The 17,942-nt window shown below is 61.2% G+C and overlaps 1 protein-coding gene across 3 annotated transcripts in view; it reads right to left on the reverse strand.

Annotated features, from left to right (window-relative positions):
- KCNQ1 (potassium voltage-gated channel subfamily Q member 1) overlaps window positions 1–17,942 on the reverse strand; it is a 323,097-nt gene that overhangs the window by 226,836 nt on the left and 78,319 nt on the right. For all 3 annotated transcript variants that reach the window (XM_072790382.1, XM_072790381.1, XM_072790383.1), the window contains 6 exons: window positions 13,363–13,489; window positions 12,887–12,965; window positions 12,367–12,463; window positions 11,656–11,796; window positions 2,442–2,552; window positions 1,545–1,640 (listed from right to left, as the gene is read on the reverse strand). In XM_072790382.1, the coding sequence (XP_072646483.1) occupies window positions 1,545–1,640; window positions 2,442–2,552; window positions 11,656–11,796; window positions 12,367–12,463; window positions 12,887–12,965; window positions 13,363–13,489 (651 nt within the window). The remainder of the gene's footprint in view (window positions 1–1,544; window positions 1,641–2,441; window positions 2,553–11,655; window positions 11,797–12,366; window positions 12,464–12,886; window positions 12,966–13,362; window positions 13,490–17,942) is intronic.

Genomic DNA, 17,942 nt, shown 5'->3' on the forward strand with positions numbered 1-17,942 from the left:
TGGCAGGGCTCCCGGGGAGCCGTGACATCACCCACGATGGGGACCTGGGCAGGCCTGGCCACCTTCATGCCGTCCATGGGACAGGCCACAGGCCTGGCCCCTCCGAGGCTGACTCACCACGTCCACTTCCCACCTTCCCCAGCAGTGGGCATGTGTCCTGCCCACAAACGTATGGCCTGGCCACTACACGTCCCACACCCTGGGGCCCTGGTCCTCCTGTGGCGGGCACGTCTGCACCCCCATGAACATTCCACTCAGACCTGGTCTTTTGCAGGGGTGCTTGCCCCTAAGGCCCAAGGCTCAGCGAGGAACCCGCCACGCTCCCCTCCCACAACAGTCTGCCCACAGCGGCCTGGGCTGGTTTTACGGCCTGATTTATGGTCTCCCCGAAAGGAGAAGGCTGTGGGGCTGTAAAACCAGGCCTGAGGGGGCCCAGCCCCTCGGCTTTATGGCCCCTATTTCCTTCCCGTCCAGGTACACCGTCCAGGCCCCAGACAGTGGGTTCCGGAAGGGCTTCAGAGGGATGAGGGGAGCCCCTGGTTGAGCTGAGGCTCCCAGGTGGAGCAGCGCTTGATGGTGGCCACCCCTCATGGGGCCCTGCCTGGGGCAGAGGGCGCAGGAGACCAGGCCACAGGGGTGACCCAGGGGAGCATCCAGTGCTGGATACAGCTGCCCTGCTGGGCAGAGGGTCCCATATCCGCGGGTGGATGATGCTGAGCCCCAGGACCCTCTGGGACCCAGTTTGCAAATGGTTATCCGCCTGAGTCTTTGTGTGCATTAAAAGGCTCAGCGAGCCTCTGGTGTGTCCAGGAGCTTGGGTCAGAGAGCAGAGCGGAACATCCAGGAACTCAGGACCCCCCCCTTCCCCATTGCTCTTAGGCTTTGCTGCCACCAGCCCCCCAGGCTTGTCACAGCCTCCCTAGGGTCCCCATCAGGCACCAAGGGGCCCGTGAATCCAGACGGCAGCCATGCTATCGGCTCACCAGTCCTCACCTGCTGCCACCGGGGAGTCCTGAGCCCCGTGCAGTGCCAGGGACACTCAGAAGTGCCCATGCTGCATAAGCAGAGCCCTAGCCACCCTGGGACATGGCCACACAGGGACCCTTCCCCTTTGCCTCCCAGACCTGCTCCAGTGCAGAGCAGAGGGGTGGCCACAGGAGGAGAACGAGGAACAAGACGCCAAGGCTGGCCACTGTGGTTGAGAGGTGAGGGGCCCACAGAAAGACCACCCCACCCCGGGACTGGCCAGGGCACATCCTGGCCCCCTGGCCTGCTCAGATGTGACTTCCCACAGAACCCTCGAGGAAGGGATATGGGCGCCCCGCGCTCCAGTGCCCACCCTGTCAGACCACCTGCATGTCCCAGGAGAAGGCACGACGGGTGTGTACGTCTGTGTTGCCAAATCAGCTCATCTATGTTCCAGAAGGATCCGCACTGAGCTTCACGGCCAAGAGCAGTTCCCAGTTCTGGATCCCCAGAACGGACACTAGCTTGTGTTCACCCGCAGACGCGAGACTGGCCATCACAATGGCAGGTGCCGTCACCTGAATGAGCGAGGCTGCCGCCGGGATCTGCCTATTGAAGTGCTTCTGTCTCTGCTTCTGCTGGACCTTTAGGGCGAAGCCAGAGCCGAGAATCCCCTGGGGAGGAGCAGAGGCCAGGGTTCACGTCCACGCAGGCAGCCACTGCCTGGCCGGCCTGTGGGACACGGGAACTAGGGAGACAGTGCGGGTGTCGGGGAGACAGGGTGGGCAGAAGGTAGCCCTGTGGGAGGGTGTGCAGCTGCATCCCTGGATGGACAATGGGATGGACAGGACCCACTCGTCAGGGAGGGAGCTCCCCATCCACCTAGGGGATCAATCATACATGCACACACACATACTGTACAGCACGTGGGCAAACACTGTAGACACACAACCCAAATGCACATACTATACACACAGCACACACGAGAGGTGCACACGTACTGCATGAGTTTATATGTAGGTGACACATATACACACAGAACACGGACATGTGTCCACATGCAACACACAATACGTGGTGTGTGTATGTGACTCGTGCACATAGTAACACATCATACATATGCCCACGTGTGTCCATGAGGACACATGTAACACACACACACCTATGTGCACACACTGGGAATGGGGAGGTATAACCCTCACGGTGATTTCTGGGGAGGACCTGGCCTGGCCTGGCCAGGCCTCACCAGGCACACAGCCTCTGCCTCTGCCTTCATGCGGCAGCTGCTACTGGTGTCTCCCCGTGGCCCCTGGGGCTGAATATGCCGGCCTGCACCCCGCTGTCTGCTACCAAAGACCCCCCCACCAACACCCCGGCTGCTGCCCACACCTGCTGCAAAGGGCCCCCTGGGGGTGGTGGAAGGTGAGCTGGGCCTGAGTGGGCCTCCCTGGGGGCACCCAGCACGGAGCACCTACCGCTGGGAGCGCAAAGAAGGAGATGGCAAACACAGAGAAGCAGGAGGCGATGGTCTTCCCAACCCACGTCTGGGGCACCTTGTCCCCGTAGCCGATGGTGGTGACCGTGACCTGTAAGAGGGGCAGGGGTCAGTGGTCAGGCCTGGAAGCTCGGGACGGGCGACCGTCCAGCCCAAACCTGCTGCTCAGCTAACATGGAGCTCCCACCACTGTCGCCAAGACAGCCGAGGCTCGGCCAACATCAGTGTGAGCACTGTGGATGGTCTGGTCTCCCTGCGCCACCGCCTGCCCCATCCCAGAGGAGTCCTGTCACCCAGGCCACCGACGTTGCTGTGTGGCGGCCCCCAGGAGGCCGGAAGCTCCCACCGAGGCTGGTCCTCCACCAAGGGGACAGGGATGACGCGCGACTTCCTGACACCACCCTGGGCACCAGATGTCTCAGCCACCCTTCTTCTGAGAGAACCAGACGCAGCTCAAGCCTTCTTCTTGGTGGGGGAGCAGAGCGTCGGAGCTTGTGGCAGGACTACGGGCTGCCCCTGCCCTGCCCCGCCCCGGGCTGCCCTCCTGCTGGCATCTGAGGTTTGCTCCCTGGGGCCTCCAGCTTGAGTCTGAATATGACATCCTGCAGGATCCGAGACCCCGGCCTGGCTGTGCCAGTCACTCAGCCCCAAGTCCCCAGCCCACACCTGCCGGCACGCTGGGCCCTGGGGCTGCCTGTGGGCTTTGCAGGAGGCGGCTCTGAGCTTAGCCAGGGACCCAGGACACTCTAACTCACACACATCTTGTGGCACACACTCATACCCGCACACCAGGGCAGTAGGCACGGTGGCCCAGAGTCCCCGTGTCACTTCCTGCCTTTGGAGGTCACCTGGCTGCCACCTGCCCACCCCGCGGTCAAGCCTGTCCTGTTCTGAGCAGCCTGGCTTCTCTCCTCTGGAGCCTCTGGTGCAGCGCCAGTGAGAACCTCAAATTCAGGAAGGTCTGCATGGAGCCTTCACTTGACCCCCTGCCCCGAGGAGCTGGTGTGGGGCACGGGGGACATAGCATCAGGGCCCAGAAGGCCGACAGACTCCAGCAGAAGGCAAGGCCCAGAGAGGAAGCGTTGAGATCTGCGGCAGTGACTGCCAGGCCGTCCCGGGGCCCCACCAGGTGCATCCCACCAGCCACAGAACGCGGAGGGAGAGACCCAGTGGCCACAGCCAGGGAGGGAAACACATGAGCGCTTGGAGCCGCCGGAAAGGGTACAGGCCTGTGGACACAGCAGTGGAGGCAGGTGCATCACATGCGGGAGGCCGAGTCACACCAACGAGCTTGTCAGCACACAGACCACTGCAGGCTAGTGCTCGGCCTCTAGGACTGGGGCTGGCCACTGCTGAGCCCTGCCTGGTGCGTGGGCACGGCGGCCTGACCACGTGTCTGCCAGTGGTCCTGGCACTTCTTTTTTTTTTTTTTTTTTTTAAGATTTTATTTATTTATTCATGAGAGACAGAGAGAGAGAGAGAGAGAGAGAGGCAGAGACACAGGCAGAGGGAGAAGCAGGCTCCATGCAGGGAGCCCGACGTGGGACTCGATCCCGGGACTCCAGGATCACGCCCTGGGCCGAAGGCAGTGCTAAACCGCTGAGCCACCCAGAGATCCCCGCTCCTGGCACTTCTACAACTTCACTGTCCCTCAAAACACACATCCACAAAAATGCTGAGCTGCCCATGGCCCAGTCCTTTACACGGACCCCATGAGCGCATGGAGGTGGGTGTGCACCCACAAATGTGCCTCCCACATGTGGGACACAGCACACATGCAACAGCCTGATGGGCTCGGGCAGCAGCATGTGGCACGCATGTGCATGCATCTCTTACACCACAAGGTGCACAAGGAGGGGCCAGTGCCCATGGTGAGCCCAACACACTCCAGGCTCACTCAGCCCATTTCCACTCATGCCACACACACTCGTGCCGTGCACACCTAGACCACGGCGCAGGTGCCCTCAGGGTGGATGGAGCCAGACCACCCTGGGGCCATGGGCAAGGCTGAGAGCCAGCTGCAGATAAGGGGGCCCCAGGGAAGCCTGGAGCCCTGTGGTCTGCAGGGTGTCCTCTCTGGACAGACTGTGCCCCATGTGTGAGGCCTGGGCCCCAGCCGCCCCTGCAGAGGGCCGGGGCACACAGAGCAAAGGCAGGTCTGGGGCTGTAAAGGGGGTGAGGGCATCTGAGAACTGAGCCCTCTTTTAGGAAATAAAATTTTTTGTTATTTTATTTATATCAACATAGAAGGGGTCTGTTACCATTTTAATGAATACTGAAACAATTTTTAAATTCCCCGGTCTTACTCTTCTATGCATTAAGCATTGATAGGTATGACCCACATGAACAGAAGCTCTCCAGGGTCTGCGGCAATTGTTAAGAGTGCCGAGTGGACCCAAGACCCATAAGTTTGAGAGCTGCCGGGCAGGGAGAGGCAGGGGCGGCCAGCAGGCATGCCTACCTCAGGTGCCAGGTTTAAGGGGGTCCCAGAAAACTCAGACATCAAGACAAATAATACATAATACAACCTTTTAAATTATCAAAATTAATACCAAAAGAATCTCCGTGATGATGGGGCAGCGAATGTCGGAGGCACGGTGGGGTGGGCCACAGGCCAGGGCCCCCAACACCATCTCCCTGAGCAGGTTGACCAGCATCCTGGTTCCCCTGGCCCCATGACGGCTGGGGTGCCTGTGCTCCCCACAGCAGACCAGCAGAAGTCAGGGTGCCCGGCCAGGCGTCCCCCACCCTGCGGAGGGCACACGCCTCTCAGACCCTGTCACAGAGCTGCTTTGTCAAGTTAACGACGTCGTTTGGCCCCGGAGGAAATGGCCCATCCCCTCAGAGCTGGTGCTTTTCCTGAGTTTACAGACACAGGCAGCTCGGATGGCCCGTCTCCAGGACTGGGCTTGCCGTGCACACCCCGACCAGGGTGATCTGGGGCACAGAGCTGCACATCGCAGGCCCACAGATGTGGGGAGACACAGCGTGGCTACCGCGGCCCTCCGCTGGGCGCCAGCCACCAGGCAGCAGGGGACGGGGACGGGGCTGCGGAGGCAGGCGGGAGGGGGACCGAGCTGTCCTTGTCCTCTGGATGCCGGCACCGGGTGTGTGCTCGCCTCTGCGTCTTCGCTCACATTTTGAGGCATGGTGGAACCTTCCAGATCCCTGACCCCCACACTTTCTGCCCTGAGAAACTGGCACTGGTGTTTTGTTCTGCTTTTTAAAGCAGCGTCTGGGAGGCCAGCCTCCGGCGAGATGGGCAGGCCAGACCAGAAACCTTGGCTGCACAGAAACCCCCAGGCCGGACCCATCTGGAGGTGTCGTGGCTGTCTGTCCACATGTGAGTGTGACGGCAGTGCCAGTGTAGACGCTTCAGGGCTCGTACCACCAGACGTGCACCAACTTGGCAAACTTGTGACCTTAGCCTGAGTCAAGGACCCTCTTACAGGGGGCGAGACTGAGGCCGGCAGGCGCGGGCACTGTGCACGAGGTCATGGTGGGGAACCGGGGCGCCGGCAAGGCCACAGAGGAAAACCCAGGCCAGAGGCAGCCACACCGTCACGTGCCACCGCCTGCCCGGAGGAGGCCGGGAGGACGCAGCCTGGGCGAGGGGAAGCGTGGATGGGGGTGGTGGGTGGGTGGCAGGACCATCTCAGGTCCCCAGGCACTTGTCCCGAGGGCGCGCCGACCCTGACCGCCGTGGAGATGCCCTGGGACGCGGCCAGGCTGGTGGGAAACGGCTGATATGCTGGCACATGGGGGCCAGAGAACAAGCCAGCCAGGCCGGCAAACACCCCGAAGAAACCAGCTTCGCTTCCGTGGGCAGAACGAAGTAGCTGGACACGACAGACCCACGCCGCCCGGAGCCCCTCAGTCGGTGGGTCTGCTATCTCCAACGTCACCGCCTCAGGAGGCCCTCCCTGACTGCTAGGGCAGGGGAGGTCCTCCAGGGACCCCGCAAATCACCTCGTGCAGACCACAGCTGTAGCTCTGGGAGCACAGGGCCAGGGCTGCCCACCACCCTGCCGCTCCCTGCCAGCGCTGAGCAGGACCGCAGTGACGTCCCAATGTCACATCTGCACGTGGGGAAACAGGCTTTCTTGCCGAGAGCCTCATGGTCCAAGCAGAGTCTTCACAGCCACAGAAACTTCTGCTGCCTTCCTGGGATTGCAGAGTCCTCGGTGAGCCCCACATTGACCCTGGGAAGTACTCTGTGGCCTCCCCCTTTTACAGACGGGGAAACTGAGGAATGAACCAATCATGTGCTTACTGGCCCCCAGGGCCAGTTCAGAGGTGCAGCTGACCTGGCATCCCTGCAAGTGGACCCCGTGGTCTGCCCTCCTTGTCTCTACCACCTGCCTGATAAAGGGCCTTCAGCCGTCCACGAGCCCCTGCCCTGTGGCCAGCCTGGCCCAGGCCCTGGGGAGGGGGATCAGAAACAAGAGGTCCGTGGGATTCAAGGAGGAGCCAAAAAACATGTGCCGAAGGGGCCACTCTGTGAAGAAGGTACTGGACGTGGGGAGCCGGTCAGGGGCACAGCAAGACTCTAAAGCCAGAAGGGCTAAGGAGTATGACTGGACCATGGCAGCCATACACACTTTAGTGTGAGTTAGCCTGCTATGGGTCCAACGTAAGTGGCTGGCTTTGGGGAATGCCTAGAGAGCTGTGACTGGCAAAGGCCCCCCACGAATTACAGCCAGCCTTTGCGGCCTCCTTGCTGGGTGCCCAGTGCCCCAGGCTTCCTATGTCCTTGCTGATTCAACTTACCCAACAATTCATGTATGTACCCAGTTTACAGATGGGCTCAGAGAGGCCGGGTAACCTGCACAGGGCCACACAGGCGGCTGGTGGTGGAGCTGGGATCCACCCCCACACCCCTGGCCACAGCATCACACCGCTTCCTATTTCACAGTGTTTCCTGATGCTGACCATGTCTCTTTCCACGGGGCTGAAGCTGGTAAGTCCTTACCCTCGCTGACATGAGCTGGACCCCACCCCAGATGAAATCAGTCCTACATACTACCCTCATTGGGCTCACCAAGTCACAGAAGAAATACTACCCCCACCCCCACCACGTATTAGCCAGGGGGCAGGAAGTGCAAGATGATGCACTCCAATTGCAGACTCCTACTCATCCTGCAAAACCTATTGCAAAGGTCCTTCCTTGGGGAAGGCTCTCTGGCCGGGCTCCCAGGGCCCACGGTTCTTACCCCACACCTGAGGGCCAAGACTGGGCTCCTGCAGACCCTGGTTCTCAGCTGTACAGCACTTGCAGGCTTTGGAGAGAGCTCCAGCTAGAGAAAGAGCCCCAGCATGGGTGGGTCTGGGTGCTGGGGCAGGGGCCTGGCCTGCCACCCCCAACCCATGGGCTTCAGATTTTCCAGCTTCAGATGAGGCCCTGACACCGGCCCCATGATCTTGGCGGTGCCGACAGGGCTGGCATGTGACCATTTGGGGGGTCCTGGCCTCACCCAGGCCCTTACTCAGCCCCCAGACCCACCTGACCTCACCCGGCCAGGAAGCAGTTTGGCCCAGGAGGCTGGACCCTCCTGGAGCTGCCAGCCGAGGAGAGAGTGACCAGGAATCAGACTCTAAATGGCGGTTGAAATGCAGGGACAGGCTTCCAGCGTTTTTGCTCTAAAGTCTAAATTTAGATGCAGGGGGGTAAACAGAACCCAGCAGCCTCTTGATTTTAGAGACCCCCGGGCGCTTAACAGAGGAGCCCGTGTTTGCAAAAACGGCTTTTCCCTCCACTCAAACTTTAACACAAACAAACGCATTTTGTTCCAAGGGCGAAGAAAAAAGTCTTAAATCCTCCCCAAACACCTCCACAGCCAGGCATGGGGCGCCACACTCGGGGGAGCGGGGAGCTCTCACGCCAGTGTCGGGTGTCCCCACCAGGGTCGGGGGACAGGAGGAGACACTCAGCCGTTGAGCCCACAGCTTCACTAGACGACATAGAATCTGAAGCTTGGTGGGGGAGGGGGGTTCTTCTCGTGAAGTCTGGCCGGGACACCGCTGTCCTGGGCTGAATAGCGTCCCCCCGAAAGTCACGTTGCCCAGACCCTCAGAATATGAGCTTATTTGGACACAGGGCCTTTGTCGAGGTGCTTATGGTAAAATCTCGAGTCGAGATCATCCTGGTTTGTCCAGGCAGCCTCTAAACCAGAGACAAGTGTCCTTACAAGCGACAGAAGATGCGGCTACAAACCCAGGGACGCCTAAAGCCCCAGAGGCTGGAAGAGGCAGGAAGGACCCTCCCCTGGAGCCTCGGGAGGGAGCCCTGCCCACGCTTGGATCTCGGACTTCTGGTCTCCAGAGCTGGGAGACAATACACTTCTCTGGTCTGAAGGGCCTCGGTCTGTGGGACCTTGTTGGGGCTGCCCCGGGAGATGGATGCCCCCACTGTCCCCAGGGCCATGGGCAGAACCAATCCGCGGGCTCGCCACCCTCTCATTCATCCACACGACGGACACTGCTGAGCCGATGCCGAGGACGCCCAGGGCTGCCTCAGGGGCACCCACAACCCCACCACTGGGCTTGAGAGCTCTCGATGCCAGCCCTCCAGAGGGACTCCCATGGCTCTGCAGAGGGAAATACGGGGCCCACCCTTCCCACCCCCCGGGGGCTGAGATGCCCTCCTTTGGAGTCTGGGAAGCCCAGGCCTGCAGGGTCGGGGGTGGGAGGGGTGCACAGGCCAAGCCCTGGTGGACCCGGGGGGCGGAGACCAGGGGACCTGCTGCCTTGGGCCTCCCAGGGCGGCACCCCACCCCCATCTGTCCCAGATAGGGAGCCTCGGGGCAGGGCCAGGCAGGGGCCCGGCGCCCCCTCCCACGGGAGGCAAGCTGGACACGGGCAAAGAACAACCGCCGGGCGCAGTGGCAAATCACCAAACTGGCTTCCAAGCCCCCGTCGGGCCGGCCCTGTCTTGCATTTCTCGAGCTGTTTGTCCGAGCCGCGCCAGGAACACAGCCCATAACTCAAGCCTCGGGCCGCTCCCGCTCGGACAGCTGCAGGGGCAGCCGCCGCGATGAATGGGCGCGTTCGCCCCACAGCCCCAGGGGGCGGGGGGCCCGGGCGGCCCAGAGGCGCAGGGCCCGGTGGGAACAATGGCCCGGCCGGGGCCCGCGGTGGCCGGGGCCGGGGCTGCAGCTGACGGCGGGGCCGGGGCACCGGTGCCAAGCCGGGTACAAAGGGGCTGTTCTCCCGGCCGGCGGGCGGATGTTTGCACAGGTGTGGGAGAGGGGGCACCGCTCCGCCGGGGGCTGGGGGCAGGGGAGCCGCCCGGGGAGCCAGGGAGGGCAGCGCCAAGGCCGGGCACCGCTTATCGGCCGGCCTCGGGCGATCGCCCACACACTTCCTCCTGGCTCTGGGCAGCCTGTCCCCACGTGGGCCCGCCACCAGGGCCTGTCCCCTCCACCCACCCCGGCAAGCTCCCTGCCGGCGGCCGAGCCCTCCTGCCCAAACCTGCCAGGGCCTGCCACGCCAGGGCCTATGGGGGCATCGGCGCTTGTGGTGGGGAGGGCGGAGGGGCCTCTCCCAGGCATGGAGTCGAGTTAGCATGTCTTCGTCTTCCTCCAGCAGCCTGGCACGCTGGAAGCTTCCAGAAAACACGCAGACTCGCTGACATCAGGGACCTGCCTGTGTGCTTGGCCTCATGGGCGTGGGACACAGACATAGCAGGGCATGTGTGCCCACCAAGGGTACCAGGTACAGGGAGGCTTCCCGGTCCACCCTGACAACCGGGGATCAGCCTCCTTTCTGGAGGGGGGTGGGAACCCCAGCTGAGAGCAGGGCCCACTTTCTCTGGAAGGTAAAAGACTGGGGACTGACATGGCTGGGGCCTGCCCCCTGCCCCATTCCCCTTAGACCCCGTGCTGCCCCCATGGCCTCACCACATCTCATGCAGGCTAGGAGCCTCTGCTGTCCCTGGGCCCCCCTCACCTTCATGAGCCCAGATGTCAGCCGCCCCACCCCCAGCTGTGAGGGGTGCCCCACTCAGCCATGCTCAGCCTGCAGTAGGGCCAGTGTCCACCTGCCACTGCCCGCTCCACTGCTCCTGGCTCTCTTCTAGACCCTCCTGAGGCACTAGTGGGTCACACCCCAGAGCACTTTGAAGGAGGGAGCACTGCACCCCAGGAGAATGGTGGGAAGCGTGAGGACCTGGCCTGTGACCCATGCCCCATCCCTCCCACAGCAAGGGTCCATCCCGGGCTGTGGCAGGGCCTTGCACATGCCATCGCCAGCCTGGGGCCTGATCCCTGGGGGTGGTAAATCTACCAGCCACCCTGCCATCAAGTGCCCCACCTCCCCACGAGGCCCAGGGTGTGGGTAGAGGGTGTGGCAAGGGGCACCTTTCACACTCCAAACACTTGTTCTGCGGGCCCACACGGCAGGGACACGGGCAGGCCACCGGGTGCATGTGGCTAACACAGGCCTTGCCTGGCTGTCCAGCAATGAGTAGTCCTCAGGGGAATGTCCCTCGCCCCTGCAGGCCTGACCTGGGAAGCCCCTGCCTGCCTTCCTGAGGGTCCCTCTGCCTCATGTCCGTGTCTCCTGCAGACTGGCAGCTCAGGGAGCCGAGAGCCACCCAGTCCATGCTCTGGACCACTTGCAAATGAAGCTGGGTGCCAGGTACGGGCCCTGCTGATAGTGTGGCCCAGGAGTCTATTTCCACAGCCAGAGGAGCCCGCACTTCTGTGAGCAGGGCTTAGCTGCAGCATCTGCAGGCTGGACACACGGCCCAGACAGGGGGACGCTCCTCCTTTCTCTTGAGGACCCGTGCCTGTCATATCACAGGGTTGTTTGCTAGTTAATTCTGCATTCCTTGGTGCAGGGATGCTCCTGGGGACAGCACAGATCCTCCTGGACAGGGAGGACCTGCGCTTGACCCCACCTCCCCACGTGGCCAGGGCAAAGGTCAGCCAGGGCAAAGGTCAGCCAGTGCCCCGGGTCTGGCCAAGGAGAGCCCCCCCGGGGGTGGGTGGGAGCTCCCAGGCCCAGCACATGCCCTATTGGATACCCACTGCACAGGCTCAGAGATATAGAGACCCTCCCACCGCATCCCCCAAGCACGAAGGGTCCAGCATGGGGCCCCCAAGCATTAGCACAAAGAGCCTTCCACTCAAACCAGCAGGTCCCAGAGCCCAGCGCCCTCGGTCCTCCCGCCCCGGGCACCTGCCCCCACTTACCACTCCCCACCACAGGGCATCTGCATAGCTGCCAAACTCCACTTGGCCCGAGTCGTTCACGGCGTCCTTCTCGGCCAGGTACACGAAGTACGAGGAGAAGATGAGGCCCAGGAAGCCGATGTACAAGGTGGTGATGAGCTCCTGGGGGCACAGTGGGCAGAGAGGCCGCATCAGCTGGGCACTCATGGTGTCCCCGGCCTCTGTGACGGCGCTCCAGGCAGACGTCACAGGCTGGGGGCACCTACAGGTGGTTCTCTGTGAATCCCCGAGTGCTTTGCACGCCTGCACTAGACTTTAGGACAGCGCACCTCCGCTTCTTCTCAGTGGCCAGTGGCAGGCCCAGGCCATTGCCTGAGGGACAGGCCAACACACAGGCTCCGAGGCCCCCGGCTCTGCCCCAGGACCGAGGTGCTGCACCTTCGTGGGACCCTTCCCATCTGCCACTGTGAGATCCCTGAGCCTCACTCTCCATCCTGTACTTCTGTCCCTGCTCTGCCCCTGGCTCTGCCCTCCACTCCGCCCCCTGCTCTGCCCCCTACTCTGCACCCACGTTCTGCCCCCAGCTTCTGGTCCCCAGCTCCGGGGAGTGTGGGCACATCATCTGCCTGGCAGGTGGGGACGTGGGCACCACAGCATGCGAGGCACTGAGACTCGGCATAGCACTCCATCCTCCCCCAACCTCGGGCCCTCCACCCCACCCAGACCACCCACCTGGCGGTGGATGAAGACCACAGAGCCAAGCAGCCTCCAGGTACCTCCCTGGCGATCCACATGCAGCATCCTCAGGATCTGGAGGAAGCGGATGCCCCTGCGGGGGACATACCTCTGTACCCCTGGCCCCGACTCACCCTCAGGCACCTCTGAACAGCCCCCACCCTCAGTTCAGCCCCTCAAAGTCCAGCCCTGAAACTGCCCACTTGCCACCATGCCAGCCTCACCGTCCCTCCTCAAACAAGTGTTGGGGCCGAGGGCAGCAGGCCAGGCCCCAGCCAAATTTCTTTGGTCTCCAGGCCACTTCTGGGGGGAGGCCTTGGGATCACCTCAGTTTACAGATGAGCAAACTGAGGTCCCCAGATGGTTAGGTTCTGGCCCAAGTCCCAGAAGTGCTCTTGCTGGGTCTCAAACCCAGGGAGCCTAACTCAGTGTGGGGTCTAAGCCTGCGCCCCCACCCCCAGCACATTGCCCCGGGCTCTTGCACCCCCAGCTGGGACAGCTTGCAGCCCAGGTGTACCTGATGGCCGAGGTGGCAAACACCTGCCCCTTGGAGCCCACGCAGAGGACAACCATGGAGGCCAGGACCACGATGAGGTCTGAGGAGAAGGGGCGGTGTGTCACCAGCCAGGCAGCTGGCTCAAGGGAAGGAGCCTGGCGGTCAGGAGGACAGGGCCACTCGGACAGGGAGACTGGCCCTCCATCTCGGGCACACCCAGGCGTACCTGGCCCACCTCCCAGCCCCACTCCCAAGCCACCAGGGCAGCAGATCCCCATGCTGTGCTGGGCACAACCAAAGCAGTGCCCCAAGGGCAGCATCTGGGGCTGCCTCCTATGTTGGGGGAGTTACCCTACTGGCCTCAGGGAGACTCCAGCTGCTGGTGCTCATGATGGGGACCCACCCTGCCGGATCCCCCTCCCTGGGGTGGGTGCCTAGCCCTTGCCTGGAAACCTGGGGTGGGGGGTAAAGGTCCCCTGGGGGCAGGCAGGACTCACCAATGATGGAGATGGGCTTCCGGGCAAAGCGCAGCCTCCCCCAGATGCCTACATACTTGCTGCGGCAGCCTGCTGACCAGAGGCGGACCACATACTCCGTCCCAAAGAACACCACCAGGACAATCTCCTGAGGGGCAGAGGGGAGTGAGCCAGTGGGGCCTCTGCTGAGAGGCACCCAATAGCAGCCAGCCTGGGTCCTGGTCTTCCAAGGGTGGGTGGCACCTAGTGCGTGGTCCACCTGGACAGGCCAGGTCCACTGCCAGCAGACACCTGCAGCTCTTCAGACCAGGGCCCAAGCAGGCCCAAGGGGACATCCACAGCAAGGCTTGGGAGAGGCTCAGGGCTTGTGTCTTCACCTGGCCCTGAGAACATGACATCCTGGGGTGCACATTCTCTGGCCAGCACTCATTTGAACCACTGAGCTCCCAGAGCTCAAACCATACATCCTCATGTGGGTGTTGGAAAACATCCATCCTCATGGGGTGGCCCCTCTTTCACCTCATAGCCACCATGCCACCAAGGACACAGAATCCGGGAACACTTGGTAGCTATAACTGGGCCCAGATGCAAGAGCACCCAGGGCAGGGGAGGTGAACAGCAGGAGGAGGCAGCATGGGGTCTCAGAGGGCATCACTGGCACTCCCCTCAAAGGAAGGGCAGGTACCAGGTCGGCTGTGGAGTAGTGCCCCTCAGGAGGCTCCTTCCACAGCCAGGGCTCTGACAAGGACCACTCCATACATCAGGCTGCGGTCAGGTGCATCAAGGAGGGGAAACCAGAGTGCCAAGATCCAGGCTACAGAGGACGGATGGGCAGTGGACATAGACAGGTGGGTGGATGGGTGGACAAGTGAGGGCAGATGGTGTAAAACCCAAGTTCAACAGCAAACCAGACAACCCAGGTGAGGTAGACAGGTTCCCAGAGACTGAACCCTACCAAGATTAATCAGGAAGAAGTATGAAATCTGAATAGACCTATAACCAGGGAGGAGATTGAACCCAGGATCAAAATGCTCCCAGCAAAGAGGAGCCATGGACCCAAAGTCTTCCCAGGTGAGTTCTACCAAACATTTAGAGATCTAATTACAATCTTTCTCATATTTTTCCAAAACAAAACAAAACAAAAAACTGAAGAGGACAGAACACTTCCTAACTCGTCCTGTGAGGCCGGCATTCCCCAGACACCAAAGTTAGAGAAAGATATTGCAAGAACAGAGGAACATACACGGGTACGTGAGCCAGTTCCAGAGCAAGTTAGATCACACTCTATAACCAAGTGGGATCTATGTTTGGAATGCAAGGATGGTTCCGCTTAAGAAAACTGACCAACAGAACACATCACGTTAACAGAACAAAGGGGAGGGGTGGGGGGATGCATGACATCCATTGATGCACGACATCCATTGATGCACATGGAAAAAATGCCACCCCTCTTCATGTTGAAAGCAGCGGACCAACCAGGAACACAGGGAGACACCTGCACGTGATAAACGCCACATCTGAAAACCCCACCGTAAATAGCGCACCAATGATGACAGAGAAAGAAAGATGGGACGCTCTTCCTCTACGATCAGAAACAAGGCAAGAACACAACACCCATCCCCGCCAGCCTGTGCGACGCTGTGTGACAGACAAGCTCCAGCCAGAGCAAGGAGGTGAGGAAAAGAAAGAAAAGGTGTCCAGATTGGGAAGGAAAAATAAGATTATCTCTATTCAGAGAAGATACGATCTGATGCGTGGAAAACTCTAGATTCCACAGGCGCACATGCCTGTCGAATCTCACTAGAATTCCGCAGAGTGGGGTGCAAAGTCAGCACACACCAATGCATGGTACTCTTTCCACCACCAACGAACGATCTTAAGAAGAAATGACAAAAGCCAGTCCCGTTTACAGTAGCGTCAAGAAGAAATAAAATATTTGTGAGTTAACCACGGAGGCCAAAGTCTTGCAGAATGAAAATACCGCGTCGAGAAATGGAAGGAGACACACAAGGTCAGGTGCGCCCCGTGTTCCTGGGCCGCACGAGGCAGAGCTGCCAACGCCACCCAAAGTGATCTACAGAGGCAACGCCATCTCTCTCAAAAACACAATGACTTCACTCTCTCTCTCTTTTTTGTAGAAACAGTGGTCTTAGGTTCATGTGGAATCTCATGGAACCCTGAACAGTCCAAACAAAACAGGGTCCGTCCACACAAGGGATGATCGCTCAGCCTTATGAAGGAAGGAGAAGCCGACACCTCCTCCAGCATGGACCCACCCTGAGGGCACTCTGAGGGGAAAGGCTAGACATGCTGGCCTCCAGCTGGCCCCCTGCCCCGTCCTCCCTTTGGAGTCTGGCCCTGGCAGGGGACATCCGCCCCCACGGGGTGGCAGTGCAGGTCCTGCTCCCATGCCCCCCTTTGCCCTCCCCACCCGGGAGCCTGCCACGAGGTGGTGGCTGGACACTGCCCACTGGCTCCCAAGTCTCATTAATTCGGGTGTGAAATAGTGCTCCTGCCACCCAGCTGGTGTTGGAGGCAAGCTCAGTGGATAATGGGGAGAAAACACGGGAAAGTTTCTCTCTCCTTTTGCAAAAAAGTTCTCAGTTCACAACGTGGATCGTTTGGGTGGGGGTGGGGGCGGGGGCGCTGTGCATGGCTGATGGGAGAGCCAGGGGCATGCGAACCTGCAGTCTCTGTGACCTTGAGGCTGGCAGCAGGCCGAGCCCATAGGGCAGGGGCCACATTCAGCGCCCAGCCCCTCTCCGTGGCCCCACAACAGGGTCTGCCCTGGCTGGCATTCCACGTGGGTCTGCTGAATGAACGAACACACGCACAAGTAAGCCAGTAAGCAGCCTGAGAGCCCCCCGCTCACGTCTTCCCCAAGGACCTGGCCCTGCCAAGTCCCAGGAGGCAGGACGAGCCCGTGGTCAGTGATGTGCCCGCAGGGAAAGGATGGGGCCGTGTGACTTCCACGATTGGCCATCACAAGAAGGGCCACAGGAGCCACCACTGTCAGAGTTCCCAAAGTGGACACACGGGCACTGGCATCTTCATAGAAGAGGAGTCGCCGGGCCACTGGGTGGTCCCCAAAGGAGCCGTCCCCAGAGCCTCCATCCGAGCACATCCACACACCAACCAGCTCATCAATCGCTTCGTGGTTTACGTTCTTATTCTGATGCATTTTTAAAAATTACTTAAAAACCTACTTCAGTTGTATCCTAAGCAGATTCAAAGTACTCGACACATCTTACAAAAGACCTTAAACTAAATAAGTAACCATAGGGACTGCTGCGTCCCCACCCCCACCCCCCAAATCACCTTGCTCTCACACTTCGGGAGAACCTGGTCCCGAGCTCAGAGCTACCCCTGCTCCCAGGGCTGGCGGTCTGAGAACACGGACTCCCCTCCGCAGGGCTGAGGTGTAAGAATAATTTAAAACAATGCTAATCCTCAAATCCTGTTTGAGTCTGGAATGCAGCACGAGGCCGGGCTGGCTGCAGGCTGGCTGCATGGGGCGCTCCCGGCGTCCTGGCGAGGCCGAGCTCACTGATGCCACGCTGTCAGCCCGCCGCGAAGGACGGGACAGAGGCTTCACTGTCCGGAGGCACGAGACAGCGGGGACAGACGTTTGCTCAGAGATAGAACAACCTCCACCACTGGCAGGGCAGCACTCGGGGAGCAAGGCCACAGCCAGGACCTCAGAACCCAGCGCTGCTTGCAGGGACCTGCAGGGGCTACCAGGGACAGGTTTCCTGGCCAGCCTGGCCCGGGGCTACCTCTCAGAGCCATGTGTCCACCGACCTGGGCTCAAGAGGGCTCTTCCTAGCCCACGGCTCCGGCCCAGCAGGGGCCCCGGATATTTTCACAGGCGTGACCTTGGCCATCCCAGGCCAGAGGCTGCCTGGGGCTACGACAGGGCTTAATCGTCTGGACACTGGTGGAGACCAGGGGGCGGGGGGCAGTAAGGGGCCTGCAGGAGGGCTGAGTCCTGTCGTCCCTGATGCCTCCCCCAATGTAGGGCCAACACCCCCAGTCTCCGGCAGGCTCTCCAGAGGGCAGGGACACCTCCTCATGGTTCCGGGCTAAGGGACCCAGGTGGGGACCCCACCCACCCAGCCCCTGGCTACCCTCTGCGCAGTTTCCTGCACTCTGGCAGGAACAGGCCCCAGGGCCATCCGTCGTGCATACCAGGCCCTCAGCAAGCCCAAAGGTGAACTAAAGGGGCCCTGCCAACAGCTGTCGCCTCCCCCAGGCCCCGTGCTCAGGCCGCCACTGTCACTCCTCACAGCCTACAAGGTAGGGTCAGGGCGTGTGTCCCCCTTCCCAGGGCCCCAACCCCAGCCCATCCTGAGAGCCGCCCATTAACCCAAGGCAGCACCCCCCCACTCCCACACTGCCCCACCCCCAGCTCCCTAGCGCTCTGCACCTCGGATGCTCCTGGTGCCCTCCCGACACGTCCCTGCTCAGGTCCTCACAGCTTCTCAATCCAGCTCAGGCCCCCAGCGCCCCCCAGGAGCCCCATCAGCACACCTGTGGAAGCCACTGGGCTCCCCTACTGATAACAGCCAGCCCAGAGGCCCTCCTGGCTGCTGCATGTGGTG

Source organism: Canis lupus, chromosome 21, assembly GCF_048164855.1.
Source record: "Canis lupus baileyi chromosome 21, mCanLup2.hap1, whole genome shotgun sequence".
Taxonomy (NCBI): domain Eukaryota; kingdom Metazoa; phylum Chordata; class Mammalia; order Carnivora; family Canidae; genus Canis; species Canis lupus.